General features: G+C 40.6%; 2 protein-coding genes across 6 annotated transcripts in view; one reads left to right on the forward strand and one right to left on the reverse strand.

The window, feature by feature from the left end:
* The first annotated feature begins 7182 nt into the window (after positions 1 to 7182).
* On the forward strand, positions 7183 to 11087 carry LOC148086976 (flavin-containing monooxygenase 5-like). The gene is made up of 10 exons (XM_087785163.1): positions 7183 to 7337; positions 7399 to 7587; positions 8363 to 8528; positions 8601 to 8743; positions 8798 to 8997; positions 9392 to 9625; positions 9690 to 9811; positions 9926 to 9995; positions 10235 to 10301; positions 10362 to 11087. The coding sequence occupies exons 1-10, from the start codon at positions 7206 to 7208 to the stop codon at positions 10701 to 10703; spliced, it is 1665 nt and encodes a 554-aa protein (XP_087641289.1). The 5' UTR covers positions 7183 to 7205; the 3' UTR covers positions 10704 to 11087.
* Positions 11088 to 11652: 565 nt separating this feature from the next.
* The window catches only part of suco (SUN domain containing ossification factor), a 29212-nt gene continuing 17650 nt past the window's right edge, over positions 11653 to 23214 (reverse strand). For 2 of the 5 annotated variants that reach the window (XM_087785165.1, XM_087785164.1), the window contains exons 11-23: positions 22885 to 22905; positions 22613 to 22668; positions 22202 to 22293; positions 21347 to 21412; positions 20972 to 21055; positions 19689 to 19770; positions 17720 to 19057; positions 17064 to 17151; positions 16822 to 16926; positions 16582 to 16736; positions 16248 to 16339; positions 14392 to 14447; positions 11653 to 13437 (exon numbers count right to left, since the gene is read on the reverse strand). In XM_087785165.1, the coding sequence (XP_087641291.1) occupies positions 12946 to 13437; positions 14392 to 14447; positions 16248 to 16339; positions 16582 to 16736; positions 16822 to 16926; positions 17064 to 17151; positions 17720 to 19057; positions 19689 to 19770; positions 20972 to 21055; positions 21347 to 21412; positions 22202 to 22293; positions 22613 to 22668; positions 22885 to 22905 (2727 nt within the window). In that variant the 3' untranslated portion in view covers positions 11653 to 12945. The remainder of the gene's footprint in view (positions 13438 to 14391; positions 14448 to 16247; positions 16340 to 16581; positions 16737 to 16821; positions 16927 to 17063; positions 17152 to 17719; positions 19058 to 19688; positions 19771 to 20971; positions 21056 to 21346; positions 21413 to 22201; positions 22294 to 22612; positions 22669 to 22884; positions 22906 to 23214) is intronic. The other 3 variants (XM_087785166.1, XM_087785167.1, XM_087785168.1) reach the window with 3 other exon arrangements.

Here is a 23214-nt window from a genome sequence, read left to right on the forward strand (position 1 = left end):
ATGAACTACAAGCGTTGATAAAAACTATTTTGTACATCATCAAATGCTACTTTGAATACTAGTGAAGCTAATTATTTCATGTTCATGGTTCAAAATACCACTGAAGAGGGATGAATAAAGATCTAAAAAATCAGTTAGTTTAAAATTACAAAATAAGTTTTTTAAAGTCCCAATGTCTCAATGTGTTATTTTTCTCATTAGGGGTGTTTAGAAGAAGAGAAAATAGAATCGCGTGAACCGGAAATAGTCTCAAAACACTTCCGGTTGACATCCTCGAAACTCTTGTGCTGTGTCTCAAATCGCATACTAGCGTACTCAAAGTTAGTATTTTTAGTGCGTTAGTGTGTCTCAATTCTTAGTATGCGAAATTTAGTGCGCCATGCACAGTAAATTGGCGTACTAACACGCCCACAAAACTGAGCATAGTTCGATGGACACTAACCACACTAAACAGCCGCCATCTTAATGACGTTTTAAACGGAAGTTACGTCATATATAAATGCATATACTTACAGGTGCATTTTCAGCAGCAGTAGAAGGATAAACACGTCTTCGGTGCTGATACCAGCTTAAATATCTCGCGAATATTTAGATTCTCATATTTTTTCTTTATTTCTTTTTCCAAAGTTGCAAAAGGTGCTGCCAGCAGGTGTCAGCGATAGCGTTCAAACAACTGGTTGAAACATCGTTAAATAGAAGTAGAAGAAGAAGCTGTCATGTGATTTCCGGTTAGTTTGTAGCAGCAGTGTTTGATTTGAGACATACTATCTGTACTAGTTAGTACGTACACTAAACTGATGCATACTAACTTCTAGTATACTAAGATTAGTATGCAATTTGAGACACAGCATCTGACATATAGAATAGACAACTGTCACTGCCCTAAAACCTTCTCCGTGCCGATTACCTTCCACATCCGGGTTGCCGGTTATTAAGCCTTTATATCTTTACTGTCATTCTTTCTAGTTTGGAATTTAAATGTTTTTATTCAGGTATCAAACTTTTTTGTTACTCAAAATCTTTAATATAATTTTGATTGCCATAAAAAGTCATAGATGCTCTAAAATCAAGATGTGTAAATTGTTTGTTTGTGCAGTTTTATTTTCTATTTTGCCTCATTAACCTTTATTTAAAAATGTGACATTTCTCATAGAGACCCACGGTCTCATTTTCAAGAGAGACCTGTTAATATATATTGCATACAAGGTGTCAGTGGTTAACTTGGTTTATGACAGAACAACTTCCATGAGGAAACAATTCAATTTCATAACAAAACAAGTACCGTAAATTCCGGACTACAGAGCGCACCCGATTAAAAGCCGCATGCTCAAATTTTAGAAAGAAAATCAATTTTGTAATTATACAAGCCGCACCGGATTTTAAGCCGCAGGTTTAAACAGCCAAAAAAATGAACTACCGGTAATTCACGTCCATTTCTTACACTTAAATAAATAAAGCACTGTGTTATTCTTCTTAAGCATTGTTCAGATATTTACAGTCCGAGGAACCAGCGACAAAAGCACGAGGCAGGTGGACAAACTGTCTGTGTCCTTCAACCGGGGAATTATTTCTTCATCACGCCGGCAACACGGATGAGTAGTTTGCTTTTTTCCACCTGATCGTAATGCAGTGATTACGCGGATAAACGCGACTTCACGGCAGGCTGTCCTGCGTCTCTGCGCCTCACCTAGGATTCACTTAACGCAGCCTTTTTTCTGGACAATAATGGACTTGAACATTGGACACTGATCGCGGGGATATGACTGTGGGGTGTCGTGGGTGTTCGTTGTTTTGTTCATGTTTGATTGATCCTCCTTTAAGGAGCGCTTTTTGTTAAATGTTATTAAGTAAATATATTTTGATTAACTTCTATAACGGCTTCGTGTGTGGTCAGTGTTGTTATAATTAATGCTGTCACTCTGGAGCGTCACCAAGTCCGCACCAGAGCTCCGCCCCATGAAGAATGTGTGTGTGACGATCTCTCGAGGAGTTATGTGAGAAGGTCCGTTATCTTTGTTTGAGTGAATGTGCGGAATGAAGTAAGTTTCTTCTCGTAGTCGGGAGGGAGCTGCTGACACAAAGTTACTCATTCATTCTATTGGTCTACTGTTGCTGAGCAAAAGGTTTTTCCCGCCACGAAAAAAAAATTAATAAGCCGCACCGTAGTATAAACCGCAGTGTTTAAAGTGTAGGAAAAAAGTAGCGGCTTGTAGTCCGGAATTTACGGTACAAACCCACTTTATTTACAAATGCCCCAACAGTTGAACACAAAGACAACTCACCGACTCACAAGCATCTAAAATACATTCAGCACAATCTCTCGAAACTATCCGATCAAGACACTCTCATAAACATTTGCATATCCTCCTTGTTGTCAAAGAAAAACATGAAGGGATCCCTGGCCACCAAGTTGTCGTCTTCAACTTCCTTGTTCAACAGACCTGTCACAGCATCTTCCTGCTCTCATTACGCCACGGCACCAAGGAATCCTCACCTACCTGCGGAAAACACCTGGATTATCATCAATCCATTATACAGTTTCTGAATGATCCTACAGCACAGTAAACACATTCTAATTATCACCCAAAATTAATATATCATATATTAATCAGAATCTACTAATGGTTCCTCACACACAGTTCAGGAGCAGAGGAGAGAAATCCTTCCAGGCTGTTGCTCCTAAGCTTTGGAACGATCTTCCTCTCTCTTTGCGCTTGGTGGAGTCGACTGACTTTTTCAAGAAACATCTTAAGACTTTCTTATTCGTGCAGGCTTTTCCCTGATTTTCTGGGACACCTGTATTTTCTCGGTGTTATCTTGATCTTTTTAGTGTATATATATATATATATATATATATATAAATATAGATTATACATGCAACCATCACCAGAAACTCAACCATTACACAGCATTCCTCCAGTTGTGCATGACCCCATCCTGCCAGTAGAGCAAGAGGAACGCATAAAGCCGACCATTGAGGGGTTGTTTAATTCAGGAGTGTTACCCATTTTACCTGTCAGGAAACCTAATGGCTCATTTAGAATGGCCCAAGACCTGAGAAAGGTGAACAGTGCAGTTGTCACTACCACATGGGACACATCTAATCATGACACACTCATGGCAGGGATTGCACCTAAACACCAGTTTTTTTCTGTCTTGAGTAAAGCATTTTTCTGCGTCCCACTTGATGAAGATTCACAGCAGATATTTGCATTCACATACCAGGGACAGCAATACACCTACACCAGATTACCACAAGGATTTATTGGCTCGCCAGCCATCATTAATCACTACCTCACAGCTGCTGTCTTACAGATGGAGTTACACAAAGATTGTGTACTCCTACAGTATGTGGATGATTTGCTCATTCCTGGACAAGGCCACTGCGCAACTATTCTCCACACTTTCCCAGCATGGATTTAAAGTGTCCAAATCGAAGTTACAGTGTGTCCGCTCCTCTTTAACATTTCTTGGGAGAATGATTACAAGCACAGGACAACAATGCATCAGAGCACTGGCTGCTATCGCTAAATCAATACAGAAAAATTGTAAAAGAAATTACAGATGCGGAGTCTGATTTATTCTGTGATGGCACCAGTCAAGGAAAAACGTCAAGGAGAAATTGTTGGAGTCATTAATATTCGGTCATTGAAGTTAACAAAGACACCAATCTTTTTTTAACTATTACATTCTGAGGTTCTGCCATCACATTCATCAGCTCAAAAAGCAGAATTAGAGATGGAGAACTTGGAGGAACTGCCAGGTGAGATAGCAAGAGAAAAAATGATGTAAAACAGAATAAATAAGACAATGCTAGTGGAGGCATTCTTCATCTTTCTCATAGTTACTCTGATCCTCGTGGGCAGCCCTGATAAAGAAAATGAACAGGAAAAGTTGACTGAGGCCTATTATCTGACTAAAAAGTGAATTAAAAAGACTAAAAATGATCTTAGCATCCAAAAATGTCAATACAACTTTTATGCAAAACATAATGACATTTGTTCTAGTTATTAAATAAAAGTTGGAGGGGCGATTCAGATGAGTATCTGTTTCGGAAAACAACATGGCCCTCCTGCAGTGCACTGGACCAGCTCACTTCTCAGCGGGACTGCAGAAGAAGTGGAGGAGATAAGTTTTCTGCCCTCCTCAGGAGGACAAGGCTATTTATGTGTTGTTCTCAATTGTGGATTCTTAATAATAACACTCTTGCTAGAAGGAAGGTACTTTATCAGGAGTATTCCGCAGCATGTTAACAAGCAGTCCCGCGTGTACTGTACAGCTCAACTTGCTCTGGTCACGGACCCTCAACGCCCCCTTGTGTCCGGAGTTATAAACAACATAAACATCAGTTACTTAAGACAGGCAAACGTATATATGCTGTTATCATTACATTTTCCTTTTTTCAAATAAATTTTGATAAACTTTTATAAACATAAACAGTATTAAATCCTAATAAGTAGCTTATACTTACTTACCGTATTTATATCTGGAACATTGTTATTATTATTTAAACATCAAAATAGTCCCCTTACAAATATACTTCAATAGTAATGATTAATCTTTCTTGAGTTATTAATCTAAACTATGTCAATTTAAAGTTAACTTGTACCAACTTCATGTCTGTACTACACAATAACATAATTGTACTTCAAACTGTACTTCAAATTACAGCATAGTACAGTCTCAAGAATATGGCTTTTATGGCTGTAATCTCAGTCTCTGCAGTTGCAGTGTTCAATTTACAAACCTCTGGAAACAGTGAATAATAGTCTGTGACCATAATGTAATCCTTTCCTCCAGTAACAAAGTGGTCAGCACCCACCTTCTGATAAGGTCTGTCTGGCACTGGGTGTGGCTTTAGTGGCTCTGCCGGATTGCTGGCTTCATATTTCAAACATATTGAGCAGTTCGAAACCTCATTTGTCACATCCTGATTGATCCGGGGCCAGTACATCACCTCACATGCTCTCTTTTAGCATTTTTCAATACCAACATGTCCCGCATGTATCTATTTGAGCATATCTCCACGAAGACTCTTTGGAATTACTATTTTGCTTCCTTTATAGATGATGACTTCTATCACCGACAATTCTGCTCTGCAGTTCCAGTACTCTTGGACAGAGTCGGGCAGTCTTGCTTGTAGTCGGGCCATCAATTTATGACAGTTTTGCACAGTGTTACCAACGTGTCATGTTTGATTGTCTCAGTTCTTATGAGCTCCATTCTTTCCATCTGCAACAGGCAGTGCACTTGAAACCATGTTGACATATGCTGTTGCATCTCTGTCGCTTTTGGTGTTTGCAGGCTCTTTCGGGTCAACTGCTCTTGACAAAGTGTCTACTGTATACATCAGTTTCCCAGGGGTGTACATCACATTGAGTGTGTAACTCTGCAGTCTGATCATCATCCTTTGTATTCTTAGTGGGCAGTTAATTAGTGGTTTATGGTCAGTTTCAACACTGAATGCTTGTCCTGACACAAACTGGTGAAATCTCTCACAGGCATACGTTATGCTGAGCAGTTCCTTTTCGATTTGTGCATACCTTGTTTCTGCGTCCGTCATGGAGCATATGCAACAGGTTGCCAGTCATCATAATTTTGCATAAGAACAGCTCCAAGTCCACTCTGTGATGCATCAGATGAAATCTTAATAGGTCTCACCAGGTCATAAAACTTCAGAACTCTCTCTTTTGTAAGCAGTTTCTTCAAAACACACCATGTCTCAGTGGCACCATATTTTCTGAAAGATTGGGTAAGAACTTTCCCATGTAGTTGATCATAACCTGAAACCACTCACATTTTGGCCTAGGCATATTCTCGCACATTCTCTTGGATCCGGTTTGATTCCTTCACTGCTCAGGATGTCTCCCACAAATGTCAGTTCCTTCACTCAAAGCTGGTATTTCTCATTATTCAGCTTCAGATGTGCGTTTCTGGTCGCTTGAAGAACATTTTTCAGCCTCATCTGCCTTCAACTGAGAAAAATCTCTAAACTTAGGAAAATGTTGTCGGAACATGATCTGGAGCTTGTAATCCATGTGTTTGTTTCTTCTCGTCTGGACTATTGTAACAGTTTGTTTTCATGTCTTAACAAGAAGGAGCTGTCTCGTCTGCAGTTGATTCAGAACTCTGCAGCGAGAATTCTAACCCGCTCAAGTAGTAGTAGTATCCTATAAAACTCTTCACTGGCTTCCACTTTCTTTCAGGATCAACTTTAAAATTCTGGTTCTTACTTTCAGAGCTATTCATGGTCAGGCTCCTCCTTACATCAGTGATCTGATCCAGCCTTACTCCCCAGCTTGGGCTCTGAGGTCTGTGGATCAGAATCTACTTATGGTTCCACGCACACGGTTCAGGAGCAGAGGAGAGAAATCCTTCCAGGCTGTTGCTCCTAAGCTTTGGAACGATCTTCCTCTCCCTCTGTGTTTGATGGAGTCTACTGACTCCTTTAAGAAACATCTTAAGACGTTTCTATTTGTTCAGGCTTTTCCTTGATTTTCTGGAACTCCTGTTGTGTTATCAGTTTTATCTTGACCTTTAAAGTATATACTTTATTGAATATTGTTTTGATTGTTTAAGCGCTTTGTGACCCTGGTCTTGAAAAGCGGTATACAAATAAAAATGAATTACTTACTTACTTACTTACCTCATGTAATGTTCAGCTTTTGTGCCTTACATTATTTCCTCTCTTGTAGGCAGTTTGAAATGTTCTCTCTTTATGGCTCAATTAAGATCTCGAGGATCCACGCAAACTCTGAGCGTTCCATTATAACAAGAGAACTCAACCAGAGATGCTGCTCAGCAGGTTCAATAGATAATCTGTAGTGAGTTTTTTTCCATCTTGCCTGTGGCAGAACGTGGGATCTCTGTTCGGATCACCTGCGATCCACCCAGCACATATAATGCAGCGAAACCGTTTTTCAACAGTTTCCATCATTTTTTTTTTAAGTAATAATAATAATTTCACCAGCTTTAGAAAAAAAAAACGTTGCGTTTCGGTGTCACTTTTCCACATTCCCGAGCGATTACCTAACCGGTCAAGTGACGGTCCGGTTCAGGGAGTGGTTCTCGAACCGGTCACGTGACGGGGTCCGTCCCTGCTCGTCACTGCAGGCTCAAAGTCCGAGCAGCAGACGTGTCGCTGGAGCAGTACTGGTCTCTGTTAAAGGAATGCAAGTGTAGATCGGCTTAAATTGACAGGTGAGATGGTTCGTCGGGTGGCCGTGATCGGAGCCGGTTGTTCCGGGCTCGCGTGTGTCAAACACTGCGTGGATGAAGGTCTGGAGGTGGTCTGCTTCGAGAGCAGCGATGATCTCGGAGGACTCTGGAGGTTCAAGGTAAATGTATATTAGCAGTGCTTGAGTTGTGCCACACGTTGATGTTGTCTTCTTCCATCAGGAGTCCTGTGAGAAGGATCAGTCCAACATCTACCGCTCTCTGGTCACCAACACCTCCAAAGAGATGATGTGTTTCAGCGACTTCCCCATGCCAGCCCACTTCCCAAACTACATGCACAACTCTCAGGTCCTGCAGTACCTGCGGCTCTACGTCGAGCACTTCGACCTGCTCAAGCATTTACACTTCCAGGTAGGTTCAATATCTGCTTGTTCAACATGAATCTTGTGAAATGGCAGTGGAAATGTGATAAGTATTTCTCTTTTAACTCTTCCACAAGGTTAAAACTTTATAAATAACACAAATAAATAAAAACAGTCCTGTGTGTGACAGAATGTTCAATAAAGAGTTTTTTTTTTAAAGAAATAAAAATCAATGAATAAACGAGGAACATTTAAAAAATACAAACAAGCAAAGCTTTAAAATACATTGATTTTGATTTTTATAACACATATTTAGAATAACGTTGGTCGTGGTAAAAACGTTGTGTAAAAATCACACAAAAGAGGAAATAAAGTAAATTATATAATATATAGTTAATGATAATCAATTGAATAAATGAATCGATTGAAATGAAAACTATAAACAATAGTTTAAATATTATAAGTCTTTTTCAAGCAGTTGCTCAAATATTTACTCTTACTTTTACAGGTACATCTAAAACAATGTATTCAACATGGATCTTGTGTAAAGTTTTTAAACAAAAGGTCAATGAGTAAAGACCATTATAGATGGTGCTCTTGTAACCTCGCTGAGATTTCAAATGGGGGAGAAGTTTAAAAAAAAAAATTTTTTTTAATGAAATACAGTGGAAGAGCTTTGATGAGTTAAGTGGTGGTTATGACTAGAGTGAAGGAGGATTTTACTAATGAATAAATGCAAAACTACTCATTCTTGTGGTTAGCATTAGCATGCTAATGTAATCAATATATATTTATAGCAAACTAACCATGAACTACGTTCGTAGACAAGAGTCAGGTGTGTGGTGCAGAGACCGAACTTCTCCGAGTCTGGACAGTGGGAAGTGGTAACTTCTAGCAAAAGCGGAGAGGAGACAAGCCACGTTTTCGATGGAGTCCTGGTGTGTTCGGGACAGTACAACAAACCCTCTGTACCTCTGACAACGTTCCCAGGTCAGATTACATTATCTTTTCAGCTCTTCATTGTATTCTCCTGAAGTCTCTGTGTGGGTCTGCTGATCATAGGTCACGACACGTTTACTGGACAATGTCTCCATAGCTGGGAGTACAGAGACGCAGAAGCCTTGAGGGGTAAGAGAGTGGTGATAGTGGGCATTGGAAACTCAGGAGGAGACATTGCTGTGGAAGTGAGCAGGGTTGCGGCAAAAGTGAGAACAACATCCAGCAATGTGGCTTGACAGTCATGTGATGAACTTTGTTAGACGTTCCTCAGCACTCGTAAGGGTGTGTGGGTCCTGGGTCGGACGATGGACAGAGGACTCCCCACGGACTTGTCATCCCTCAACAGACTCAACAATGTCCTCATGAGTCTGCCTATCAAGATTTTGATGAACAGCTGGATGGAGGCACAGATGAACCGCATTTTTGACCACGATCTCTACGGCCTGAAGCCATCGTACAGGTAGTGAAGTTATGCCCCTTTTCCACCGGCTCGTCATAGCCATACTCTTCTCGATACGACTCAACCCGGTCTGTGTTGCGCTTCAACCAGCACGGTACCTATGATACTATTATAAGTACCAGCTCCGCTCTGGTTCCAAGTGAGCCAGTTCTAAAAAGGTGACGTCAACCAACTGCTAGCCCCTGATAATAAATTGCCAGTTTTAAAAAAAGCTGGAAGAGGGAGTATGGTATTTTACTCCAGGATTTGAGTTTATTAGTTGGATGTTATGGCCCCACCAACCATAAGTAGGTAGCCCGGCCGGTGGATTGGAACTGTGTCGTGGAAAAGGGCCATTATAGGGATGACTGGGATATGTGTCAAGATGATCTTCAGTTGATGAATCCTCCTGCAGGTTCTTGGACAGAAAACCGTTACTCAACAGTGACCTCCCTGGAAGAATTCTTCAAGGAGCTCTTTTTATAAAGCCCAACGTGAAGGAGTTCCGCGGCTCTACGGTGGTTTTTGAGGATGGCAGTGAGGAGGAAGACGTGGACTCAGTGGTCTTCTGTACCGGCTACCGGGCCACTTACCCGTTTCTGCCTCAGACCCTGACTGGAGGTCCTGATGAGGAGCTTAAATTGTACAAGTGAGTCTAAATTGGAGAGTCTTTAAAATTAGATTTTTTTTAAACTATTTCAATCTTTCTACAGGAGAGTGTTTTTTCCTTCTTTACAACCACCGACTTTAGCAATCATTGGTCTCTTCAATGTTAACGGACCCAACATGCCGATAATGGAGATTCAGGCGCGCTGGGCTGTTAAAATCTTCACAGGTGAGTTTAAGTGACAAAAGGTTTGGTCAGGTGTGAGTCTTTGGCTTCCAAGAAAAGAATGAATGGTTCGGATTTAAATGTATTTTTGGTATTTATATTGACCTCTGACCGCAGGTTCCGTACGCCTCCCACCTGCAGACAAAATGTTGGCCGTGATTGAGCAAGATAAGAAGAGAAACAAAAGGTGATCGTACTTTACAATGGTTGTTTTGTTCAGCAGTTATGGACTGATAAAGCTTCATGAAGCAGTGTCATATTGAGGTGGTGGCCTCACTTTCAAGATTATGTGGTTTCAATAATACCTGTTCAAACAATAGTTTATAGAGCAGAGATTGTCATTAAGTGGGCTTTAAAAACAAGGCTACATGAAGCTTCATCATCTTTAGATTCACCGTCTCACCTCAGTCCATCATTGCCCTGCAGCTATCCTAGTCATGAGGCTTCGATCCGTGTGAATTACATCCAGTACCTGGACTTCTTGGCCGGCGAGGTGGGTGAGACGCCTCTGACTACCAGGGGACACACTAATGACTCCGCCATTGACCTTCAGATTGGAGTTCGACCGAACCTTCTTAGGCTCGTGCTGACGGATCCTCGGCTGTGGTCAATGGTCTTCTTCGGTCCCTGTACTCCCTTCCAGTATCGCCTCTTTGGCCCCGGTCGGTGGGCCGAGGCCCGTCACGCTATCCTGACGCAGTGGAGCAGAATCCAGGAGCCCTTAAGAGGCAGAGTGCGACAAAAAAAAGAACCAACATGGGTATCTTGTGTTTCCCGCTGGCTGTTCGGGCTCGGAGGGTTGTTGATTATGACCCAGATCTTGATCAAACACAATGACACCCTGCGGGTCCAACTAACTCAGTGTCTGGACAGTGGAAGGATTCAGTTGAGATGATCGAGTGTTTTTGAATTTGTCATTTGCATGGTGCTCGATGCCATGTTGTACTAGTTTGATCATGGGACGGTTGTTCAAAAATGTAATCTGGATTAAAATTATCCAGAATTAGAAATCCCCATTCTTGCTAACCAGAATAAGGTCATTTGTCTTTCTATTTTTGCAGAAGAAAAAAGGTAAGTGCCAGAAGAAACAAATTAAATAATGGTCAGGGTTTGATTAATATACAATATTATAATATTAATATATACATATATTAATATGTAACTCAACTCTGGGGGTTTATTTCATGGGGAGATTCTCATTTTTACAAAAAGAAAATTGTATTATAAATGTATTATGTATTGTATAAAATGGTATGTAATATTCGGACTCATTTGTCCATGTCCACTTTATCTACTTCATGACTGTTGAACAAATCAGGTACAAAATATAAATAAAAGTATTTACACAAAATGAATACCGAGTAGAATATGAGTATTAATGTCATTGCATCAAAAGTTGAAGGCACATAAATAATGTATATCTTGTCATAATGCGAGTTTAATTAAGTAGGAAAATAAATATTATTTCACGTGTTAATGGTTTCAACAACTTCCGGGCGATTTCGCATTCAGGTTCAAACATTTAAACTTGAAGTTTAATTGTAAAGAAACCATGGAAAACGTCACGAATATTTGCATATTAAATGTGAATCAAAATCGATTTATTTAACTCTATTTTAAAACAAACAAACAATTTATAAAAATAAATAAAACGTTGCTGATGACCATTTATACTGAATATATTTGAGCATTTTTAAGTATATCGTTATTTTCTTACACCGCCAGTAGGTTTGTCCAGTGCCCCCGCCTCACATCCCGGGTAGCTGGGACCGTCAGCAGAAGGCTAGAAGAATCGGCAAGTTATCTTGAAGCAATTCAAAGTGAACCAAATTGACGACATCAACTTAAAGACAACAAAAAAAAAGATTTTATTTAGAAATTCACAGTTTCTAATGGCACCACAAGATTGCAGTAGCCCACTCTCGCTCAAAACACTGTGCAGCTCTTTCAGAAAAGAGGAAAGGAAAGGTTGACATTGAAAGTAGAAAAACCAAGATGGAAATAAAGGCATTTACGAGTCTTTGAAAGTGCACACAAGCTGGAGAATCTCACCTCCTTACGCCAGTTGATCCACACGTGTGTGACTTCAACACAACAAATATTCTATCAGACACATTCAAAAGAAGACAAAAATTAAAACCCTCATACATTGCTCCACTTCACCTTATAGTGTTTCATTGTCCTCGTTTCTTTCCCTTTAGTCAACAGATCATCACACGTGGATAAAAGACAGGCGGGCAAGACGATGCACGAGATGAAAGTGAGGAATAGTGAGAGATTAAAAAGCAGGCATGATAAAATCTTCACAGTTAAATGTGCAATGGGGGGTGAAGGGTCCGTCAGTGACGATAACAGGAGAATGATTAAAAGAGTCTCACCAAGTCCAACCACACAGAGCCAATCAGAAAACCTCTCTAGAATAACCCTAAAAAGAATCTCTTGTCAGGCGGCCGGGGAGTGAAGCAGCTTTGGAGTGGACAGCAGCCGGACATGTTACGTAATATTGAACCGTGGAAGGATATATAAAATAATAGAGATTTGAGCACAAGTACCAGAACCATTTGTAACGCCTTCATGTTTGTGACCGACTCAGACGACATCTATAGACATTTAAATAAATAAATAAATACAAATCTATGCAGGTGTGTCAGTAACTCTCTCTCTCCGAGGGTGTGTGTGTGGTACCTAGTGTTCTCCTACATGGTGGAGGAGGCTTCAAGTGGAGGAATGACTCGGTTGTGAACACCGTCCTGGGCTCAAATCTCCAACATTTAGAAGGAGTGACGTGTAAAGTGATGCCTCCGACTCTCACGGGGCTTCCTTCATCTAGCTCTTGTGGTTGGTTTGGTCCAGACAGAAACTCTGAAGCGCATCTGGTCCCCCTCCGAAATCCAACGACGGTAGGAATACTATGATGGACAGACGTAAACGACGCGAGGAGTAAGTTTGTCACAGACCTTCCAAACTACACCGTCCGTGGTGCTCGGAACGGGATTGAGTGGACGTGTAATATCGATGTCAATTCTCCTTTTGGATTCACGTTTTCAAGAAGAGTTAAAAAGGCACATAGCAGTTAAAAAGCAGGAGAAGAGAAGGTCCACGTTGCACCTTGGGTCCCTTCGCACTTCTCTCACAGTTCAGACGTGTCCGGTCATGGGCGTCACCCTGATCGGCCCGGCGCCGATCTCCTCATTTCTCTTCATCAGCTGCTCCAGGCAGGGCAAAGAGCCGACCCGGCCTCCAGGTATGGCGGGCAGCTGCAGCTCCGTCTGCCGAGACTTCCTCCGCTTCACCGACTTCTTCTCTTGGCGGTTCTTGGCCGGGGGAGGCTGGAGAGGGAACGGCGGTACATGGCCGTTGCACAGAAAGGGCGACGGAGGAGGGCGACCCGTGTAAGACTCCTCGGAGATGGTGGAGGAGCTGCAGCTGCTGGTCTCCGCCGGTGGGTTCGGCTCCTCCTTCGGGGGAGGCGGAGGGAGAGGGATGGGGGGAGACAGCCGGGGAGGAGGGGACGGCGGGCTGGGGTGGAAACCGTTGCACTTGATGTCACCGTTCACGAGAGGAGCCGCCGGTTGGAGCGCCCTTAGAGTCTCAACTTTGTCCAGTGACTTCGACTTGCAGCGTTTCTTCTGACGACAGAGACGGAGGAGAAGTTAGACATGAACAGTTTGTCTTGAGAGTTTAGCACCAGAGTTTTAACTAAGTAATACGAGAAATGCAGCTTATACGAGTGTCTCAGTGAGTTACTAGCATCAGGACCAGGTGGTAACAGCTTCACCCTGGCCTGGAACTGTGATGTCATCACGTCAAGTGAGCCCAAAAAATATATTATTGTCTTGACTTTTTTTTCTACATCCAACTGAGCTCATTAAAGAAACAAATATTAACAGATTTCTTTCATTTTGACACTTTTCTCTCTTGCTAATGACAATCCCAAACTATATTAAAAATAACATTTGTTGTAATGATCTTATTACTTAACAATCTGATTGGTTGTACAAAGATGGAGCCCCTTTCTCAAGAGTGGTTAAGACTGATATTATCAACCGAGTAACTTGAATAATTTGATTAATTTCTTGTTATAAAATCTAGAGAAAAAGATTAAATCATGATGTACAAGGTCATTCATTCAGTCGTACACTTGCATTCGTCAATGGGGACCAATTTAGGAAAGACGAGGGGGAAACATGGATATTTTTAAATATATTAAACACTTTGATTGAGTTTTAAAATCAAGTCAAATCACTGCCGTTTTTTAATTTATATATGTATGTACAGTGCACATTTAATAAACAGCTAAATCCTTTCAAGATGACTTTAAATAGATGATAATGAATAATTATTTTAACAAATTGACATGAAAATAACGTTTGCCGCTAGAGGGCGCCGCATCCATCAATGAACAGGTTTTGAGCGTTAACGTCTGTGAAACATAAATAACTTTAAATCTGAATTTCTTTAATCGAGGCTGAATAATCAACGGAATATGTGGTATCCGTGAGCCTTGACCCTGCAGCTGAACTGGGAAACCTACTCTCAGTGAAAATCAAAGTGAAAAACAGCCAAGAGAACAAACACTGTACCTTTTTCTCTGGAGAAAACTTTAGAGGTTCTACAATGTACAAGTCATCTGGACCTACTGGGGAAGGGAGAGAGGGGGAGGTTAATGATGGGATGGCAAACAGAGGAACATTCACAGTCACAAGGGTCACAATGGTCGGGTGAAATCCTTCAACGCCCAGAGGACGTACATACTGTATGTCCACACACACAAGCGCACACTTGTGGATAATTAACAACTGGGGGAGTAATTCAAAGAGGGAACTTTTACTTTATGGGCATTTCTTTGAGGGCGTGTGTTGCCTCGGGCCGCTTCAGACTCTCCGGCCTGTGATTATGTTTACAATGTGAAAGATGAGCTCGTAGATCAGCGGTGTCGAACTCAATGACACAAGGGGCCATAATATTGTTTGCAGGCCAAACAAAATGTATATTTACCAAACACTCTTTAACAGAAGAAAGGTTAAACGATTCTTTTTCTGTAAAAATGCGATTTAATATAATGCAGAAGCTGCAATTAAAATAAATAAATAAATGCTTACGTTGATTCTACAGCAGGTGGCGGCAGAAACAAAACAAAAGCGATGAAGCACATAGCATTTTTTTTTCACTCGTTTAGAACAATTTGTTCTAATAACTATTCAGGGTGTTTTATATAGTGCTGCGAAAATCAATTAAATCCATTTATATATCAATAAATCACCTCATTTTACCATAACATGAAGGCCTTCCCTACTTAATCGATCAACCCTGGACACAGTCTGATTGTGATTATGCCTTGTCCTTCTTGAAGGCTTGACACATCCAAATGATCTCCTCGTTTGTCCTCCTCAAAGGAAGACAAACATTTAAACACATCAAATTAATTTCCTTCCACATCAGTTCATAGGGAAAAGTATTTGGCCCCGAATTTGACACAAATGTTGTATATGGTAGGTAATACAGGAGAACAAAAGAGGAAAAGTGTGTCCAGCTACATCCTCCTGAGAAAAGAGCTTGGTTTTCTGGGTTCACCTTTACTCAAGAGGTTCTACTCTAGATACGTTTTGTCTTCAATATGAGTTTTAAAACACAATGGGTTTTTTTTTAGTTTTGGTCCACCTCAAACAAAAAGCAGCAGTGAGAGCTAAAAGCAACAAGAATGGAGAGATCGGTTACATGGAAAGGATATTTTTGGAGGCCAGAGGAGCTCAGATAATTCTTGTCATATGAAAGTTAAACACTGAAACTGTTGCAGAAGAATCCCAACATGTCTTAGATATCTTTAGTCTGACTAGATCAGGGCTTTGCAACCCAGAGCCACATGTGGCTCCTGCAGTTAAGAGAGGAAACGTTTGAAAAAATAAAAGTTAACATGTAAAATAATATAAAATATATTATCCATTTAATTAATAATTCATTTAATGAGAAGTTCAATGCTCACAACTATGGTTAGTTTCTCCACTTGCATTTAAATGAAAGTAAAAGAGTCAAGAGTTTTACCTAGAAGAGTTATTGGATATAGACTTATTGACAGACCTACACTATATTTTAGCTCAATCACAATCTTAAAGTGGCATTTTTTTTTTGATGTCTTAATTAGATACCTTTTTGCATAATAGATTTTATGGGTCTATTAACTATGTTAGTTAAACAGATGTTATAGCCCTAAGTGAGTTTTAATTAGGCTAGAAACGCTCCTTAATGGCCGTTTACACCATAAAGGTTGCCGACCACTGGACTAGAGAAAATGGAATCTCACATGTATTAAGATAATCTATTTTAGTTCATCACTCTTTTACACCAACTTGAAAACTTGAATTTGGAAATGGCTTTAATGCCCGTCATTCACAGAGGTAGAAAAAACACCATTATAACACTCAACAGAACCTCGGCTTACCTTCAGTGGATGAAAGATGACATGACTTGGAGCGGACGAGCGGACAGGTCACTCTGCGCTTCAGGCTCATGTCATCATAGGAAGAGAAGCATCTACAAAGGGAAAATGGTCGAGAGTCAGATTTGTATTAAAGAATGAACATTTTCAAATGGGATTCGTAAAATTTGGGCTTCTACTCCATATTTAATTACTTGTACACAATTATACCATCATGTGACGTGTGAGAGGCTGGAGAGTGTACTGGAAGGGTATCTGGGTTTAAGGTTGTTGTTTTAAATAAAATACGAGATCTATTTATGGGTTCTGGGTACGTGCGAGCGTCACTAGGACAAACCTCTTGGGGCTGGGGAAGTGGTTGCTCATGGGTAGGGCAGCAGGCTTGAGGACTAGGGGGGGAGGAGAGCCGCGACAGCACTGAAGACACAGCAGGAGGCCCAGAAGAAGACACAGAACCAGAGAGACCACCAGGTAGCTCTGACGGTCAGAGACCTACAACAGAAAAAAAACGATTTAATTCTTGAGAACGTTGCGATCATTGGAGATCAAGCAAGTAGGAAAGGTAAAGGTAAACTACCTCTTTCTGTAGCTGATTTACAGTGTGGGTGAGATTGAGCATCAGTTTCGTGACACTCTCCAGCTGACTCTGCAGCACTTGGATAGAGTCTGTTTGCTTATGGTCCTAAAGGTTTCACAGATAAAACAAACCAACAGTTAGAAGTCCGTCAAAGTTACATACTTCGTGGTCAGAGGTGGAAGAAATGAGCAGAAGTAAACATCTACTCGGTCAAAGAGGAGTCTTTAGAATGGTTGGCCGACCTGCTCTTCAGCAATGCGGGAGGTGTTCTGCAGCTTGATGATGGTCTTATTGAAGGCTCTTTGCATCTCCTCCATCTGTTTGCGATACCTATACGACAGAAAAGGTTACGGTTCATGATGAGGATGTAAGAAAATATTGATACACATAAATAATGCAATATTCTTTTTCACAATACTGTATCGATATTCAACAGCACTGTATGGATTATTGTATTTATAATTAACATGAAAAAATTAACAGGGTTTGTTCATTTTTGTGTTGCAACAAAACTTCTGGACACTAGATGGCAGCAGCCATTACGTCCTGCACAGCTAAAGGAACAATGAAATCCTGGAAGATACTTGCAATGACGGAGGACAAAAGAATACAGTCAACTCCAACAGCTTTTAAAGTTGATGTTTGGACATATTTTGGTTTCAAAACAAATGGAAGAAGGAACGACTTTGACAAGAATCATGTGGTCTGTAAATTTTGCAACGTCAGAGTAGAGTAGTTGGGCAATACTACGAAAATATCCTTGTTCCTACAGTGTCATAATATATCGCAACATATCATATTGTTGCCCCTGTATCGTGATACTTGTATTGCCAGATTCTTGCAAAAACACACAACAGTTCATGACATCATACAGGTTGTGAATACATGAAGCGTCTACCTCTGGCTGAGCTCCTCCAGGTATCGACTGGACAGACTCAAGTTCATCTCCAGGGCTTTGATCCGATTGTTGAGCCTCATGAAGACGCTCTCCCTCTGGCTGGAGCTGTGCACTGTTCCTCCATTGAGCAACACGACATTCCCGTGATTCGCCCCGTTGTTATAATCCCCGTTTTGGAGCTCGGCGTAAAAGTCTGTGGCTGTCCGCTGGATGTTACCATTTCCACTGGAGCTCAACAGTTCCTCCTCCATCGTCTCTTCCACCTTGAATTCCGTGGCAAGAGCGTACTCCTGCTCTACGTTAGTCCGGGGAACAGCATTTTTATGCGAGTCCCCACTCTCAGCTGAGGCTTTAGCGGAGTCAGCTATACTGTCAGTCACTGGGGGTTGTAGTAGAACCTCAGTGGGAGTGGGAGCAAGGACTTCAAGTCGTGCTGCAGCAGTTAAAGGAGGCGCTGGGGGCTCCTGGACAAGCGAAGGTGGAGCACTCGGAGAAGCTGTTTCTGACACCAGGATCTGTGGTGCAGAGCTAAGGGTCAGAGTTGGGGTGGCGCTGCTGGCCTGCTGCGTCTCCGGAATGGAGACCACGTGGAAAGGAAGACTCGGTGCGGGGCTCACGGTCTCATCCTTGATGTTTGGCAGCAGCTCCTCCTCCGGGGTCGGGGTGGGCCGTGTCAAAGAACTGTGGCCGTCGGATAAGCTGTGTGGTGGGATGGTGGAGGTGATGCTGGGCTCCAGTACGATGGTGCGCTCTGGGGAGTGTGTTCCAAACGTGTGGGAGTTTAGATTAGTGTAAGATGTTTGTCCTTCACTCAGAGCGACGTCCTTGTCCACGCCAGACATCTCCAGGTCTGCGGTTTTCTCTGTGTTTTGTAGAGGTTCCTCTGATGGAGTGGGAAGGATATGTGGAGGTGTGTGAGAGAGGGGGAGCGTGTTAAGAGCCGCATGGATTGGTGTGCTCAAGTGTCTCCGTCTCAGGCTGCGAAGTCGCTCTTTGGCCAGCCTGGCGCAGCACCACCGATGGAGAAGCTCGGGAAGAGTAGCCATGCAGGAGAGCGACAAGGAGGAGAGAGACGAGTAAGGACAATACGTCCGGCTCTCCCATTCATTCTTGTTGGCTTCTTTTCTCGTCTCCTCCTCCGTTTTCAGCTCCTCTTCTTCCACCTCTTCTTCCATCAGGGTGATGGTGGACTGTCTGAGCTCCTCTTCTTCCTCCTCCTCCACCAGGGTGACGATCTGTTGGTCCACTTGAGGCTCAGAAGGTGGAAGTGAAGAGGAGTCACTGGAAATATTGGAGTCTTTCTTCATCACAGAGTCTTCTGGCACAATTGGCTCTTGTCTAAAGAGAAATGTACAATTAAAAGATTAGGCTTCTTGATAAAAAACATCACATTAACTGATTGATGTGTAATTTTTAAAATTAGTATTAAAAAGTTGAAAAAAGGTCCTCCATCATTCATTTATGTTGACACATTTGAGTGCCGTTAGCTCTGTAGAGATACAATTTGGCATCGTATTGTTCATGTTTTTAATATAATTTTCTTAATTTTCTGTTAATTGCCCTTTAACTTGTTTGTGATGAGAGGATAAAGACGACTCCAGCTGATTTTAGAGCTGATGTTTGGACATATTTTATTTCCAAAACAAACAAAAGCAGTAACGACTTCGCTGTAAGAATATGAGATTACATCATTTAATTAATTAGTAACACTATACGTTATTTTTGTATTTATGTTATTGTGTCATATCATCACATCTATATTCCATATGCACTTCATTCCCATCAGATTAATTATTTGCATTCAAGATTATTTATAAATAATGTTATGTTGTTTTTTGCATGGATGTTTTTCCTCTTGGTTCTTTAAAAAAAATGTTTTTTTATTTATATAATTTTTCATTATTCACCTTTTTTTTTAATGTTCACCTTAAATATATATATATATATATTTTTTAATCCTTTATCTTACTTTGTCTCTGCTTGAGTAACTTCTGCCGTTTCTGGTGCAGTTTCTATTTCCTTTTCATCCAGGTGTTCTGATGTTGTGTTACCTGTTAACAAAAAAAACAAATATAAAAATCGTATTCTATATGTTATTTCATTCATCAGGCCTTAAATCAAAAGTATATAGGTTGTGAACATACATTTGGTGCTTTAAGGTGGTTCAGAAAGCAACAAAGAAACTTTTCTTTGAAAACTGAGACGAGCCTATGGTTGGAGGAGTCAGAAAACTGAACCGGTTCAATCCAGTTAGAACTGATCCTTCAAACCCTGGAGAGTCCCCGGCGACGCACAGTTTGCTCATAGTCCGGTTTGACAATGAATTGGAATGATGTTGGCTCAGGAAGGACACATGAGCTCTAAAAGTTTTTACAGTGAAAAACAAAACATCTATACGTTTCCACAGGAACATACACTGAATATTAAACGCAGCTCTGTATGTGGTTAGAAGGAGGAGCCGACTCCACATTGGGCCACATGTTTCTACAAGCTTCGCTGCCATGAAAAAGAGAAAAAAAAACTTGTTCCTGACCAGAGACCCCCAGCCAAGACTGAAATGCACACACATGCTGAAACTGCTGAAACCTAGAATAGTAATCAAACCAGTTTGAAAAGTGACCCAGTTTGGGTGATTTAATATGAACAGTGTGTGGAAGGACAAAACTGGTTGTGGACATTTACTCACTAAAATGCCTTTAGGCAGAGCTGCTGCTTTGCTTACAAAGAAATCCTTATGATGCATCCAAGAACCCAGAAATAAATGTGCAAAGACAATAGAACACTTGAAGATTTCTGCAGAATTCAGTTGGTAGAGTATGAAACCAGTTGAATCGGGGATCTTAAACTTGTGGCCAGTGGGCCATTTGCAGTTGTGACATGATATTCTGTGGCCATTTATTTATGTTCCAATTTTTTTTTGGAGGAAGAGTAAGGGGCTCCATTGTTGTTCATCATTAGACAGTTAAGAAATAAAGATCATCACATCAAATTGTATCATATATATAGCTTGTATCATATAGTTAAAATAGAAAGAAATGCGACTTGTTTTACCAAATATTCAATAAAATGTATATACATTTTATGATCAGAATAGAAAATATCTCAATTTGCAGGTTTCATTTTGCCAAGACACTTGTAAATATTGGACATAAATAAGCTGTAGAAAGTTGTAAATGTTTAAATGAAAGTGTCTTCTGACGGTCAGAATTGTCAGTATCAAAATGGGACGGAACGTGTATAAACAATTCTCACCTCTCGTGTCTGCACCACCCTCCGACTCTGGAGAGCCTCCCAGCACGTTAGCAGCAATGTTGTTCACCATGTTGAGGATTGCATCTGAAATTCAAACCATTCGTCATACGATGAAACAAATATTTACGTACCTTGACACAGTTTCAGTAACATGTCTAAAGCTTCTGGACAATCTAGCTACAGAGTGCATTTCTGTAGCTGCAATATTAGTCTGAAGCCAAGTGGGCTGAGTGGAAGCTGGAAAATTCCCTGAATGGAATCTTTTTCCTCAATCTTTTGAATAGACTTGAACACAAGGCTCCTGTGATCCAAAACAATTTCTTGCAGACTTTTGTGACTATGAAACTGAAAAATAGTTTCTCTGGAGAGATTTACCTGTTGCAGTTCCAATAATATTTTTGGAGTCCTTGTCCTCTGGCGGTTGGTATCCAGGAGGATAGTCTGTAAATAAAAATGCACATGTAAACAGCCTCTGGTGAAAACCTCATTGTCAACATAAACCCATATGTATTATGTAAACAATGATTCACATGTTTTAAAATACACTTATATAAGCCTGCCTTTAAAGAAGCATTTACTTTACAACCCCCAGCATGAGGAGAAACTGTTTGACTGATGCTTGTGTACAAACATTATTATAGAGTTTGCGACAGACTGCACTCCTTGCAACTGCACTCACAACTGTAATGTAACTATTAGTAAAGATCAATATTTGCATTTGCACCATGACATAAATGAGTGTATGCTACAGGTAAGGGGTGTTAAACCACGACGCAGGCCAATAGAAAAATTAAAGTTTACCCAACATAAAGTCTGATTGAGTGTTTTTGGAGGCTAATTTTCCCCGTTTGTCCTTCAAACATGTCAAATACCTTTCAGTTTCAGTCTTATTCGAAGTCTTGGTACGTTTTTTGACATCCATAATCCCTGTGTCTTATTTTAAACACTGACATATTTATAAAGATTTTGACACATCGAGAAAAGTCCTTACAAACCATGATTTTTTATAGAATATAATATCCCGTATATAAAGTAATCCCGTTTTAATTTCAAAATTGTCTTCCTGTTTATTTTTTTTCAGAACAAGTACTTTGCTACACAAACTAGAGCTTTTTTGTGGTTATTAACTTGGCACCGTAAAGACACGCAAAGTTGTTAATCTGTTTTAGTGATAACTTCTATAACTTTCTAATAAATACTAATAATTGGGAACCAAATGTTGAAACTTACCATACTCTTCGTCTAAATACTCCAGTCTCTCGGATGGATACTGGGAGTCAGCAATCTCCTCATATTCCTCCACCATGCTGGTACCAAACACCCTACGCAAACAAACACATATTTACACCTCCACACTGAGAAGGATTCGGGCGTCATCGCAACATAGCAGAACGACTTTTCCTGCTCAGAAAATGGAGCAACGTTTCTAGTTTCAGCTAAAGCTAATGACACAACAGTTTAAAGATAAGGGCCTCCTTTGAAAAAGGAAGTATAGTGGCTGTGGTCAACCTTTTAATTGACAGAGTTAACAGCTTCTCTGAACATTTACTGGTTTATACCACTTATAATTACAAAAATATATTTTAAGATTCCCTGAATTGGAGCATGAAAATGAAGAGAGCAGAGTCACTTTCATGTTACCTGATAAGGCTGAGGGGGCAGAAATGTTCAGATCCAAAATGAGAGAGTAATTCAACCTAAAGAGAAGACAACAATGTTTATATAAACATTTAAAATATGATCAATCCATTATCCATAATCAAGCCAGTGTATTTATACAACACCACAGCATAATCCCTTAATTCACCAAACTGAAGACATGTGAAACCTTTCACCGAGTAAACAAATGATTCATTATGATTTCTGCCGAAGATTCCCCAGTTATGTTGACAAAATGAAAAAGGTTTGCTAACCTTTATGTACTTGATGAACATCTGGTTTACGAGAAGAAAACGGGAAGAGAGGAGAGAGTAAAAGATGGAAAGGAAAAAAAGAAACATCAGGTAAGACAGTCCAACTACAAGCAAGTCAAGCATTTTCACAAGTCATTAGGCAAAAACTTGAGCTTTGTGTTCTTGAATATTCTGTAACAGCTTGAAACAAACAGGCAAGCTGGAGATGCGCTCTAATAGAAGGACGGAAAAAACAACCGAGTCAGGCAATCAAGAAAAAAAGCAAAACAGAATTAGAATCTTTTTTTTTAAATCTTAAATAGATAAATGTGTTTTTCTTAGTACGTTTTT

This window comes from Callionymus lyra, chromosome 2 (genome assembly GCF_982586985.1).
Source record: "Callionymus lyra chromosome 2, fCalLyr1.hap1.1, whole genome shotgun sequence".
NCBI lineage: Eukaryota > Metazoa > Chordata > Actinopteri > Syngnathiformes > Callionymidae > Callionymus > Callionymus lyra.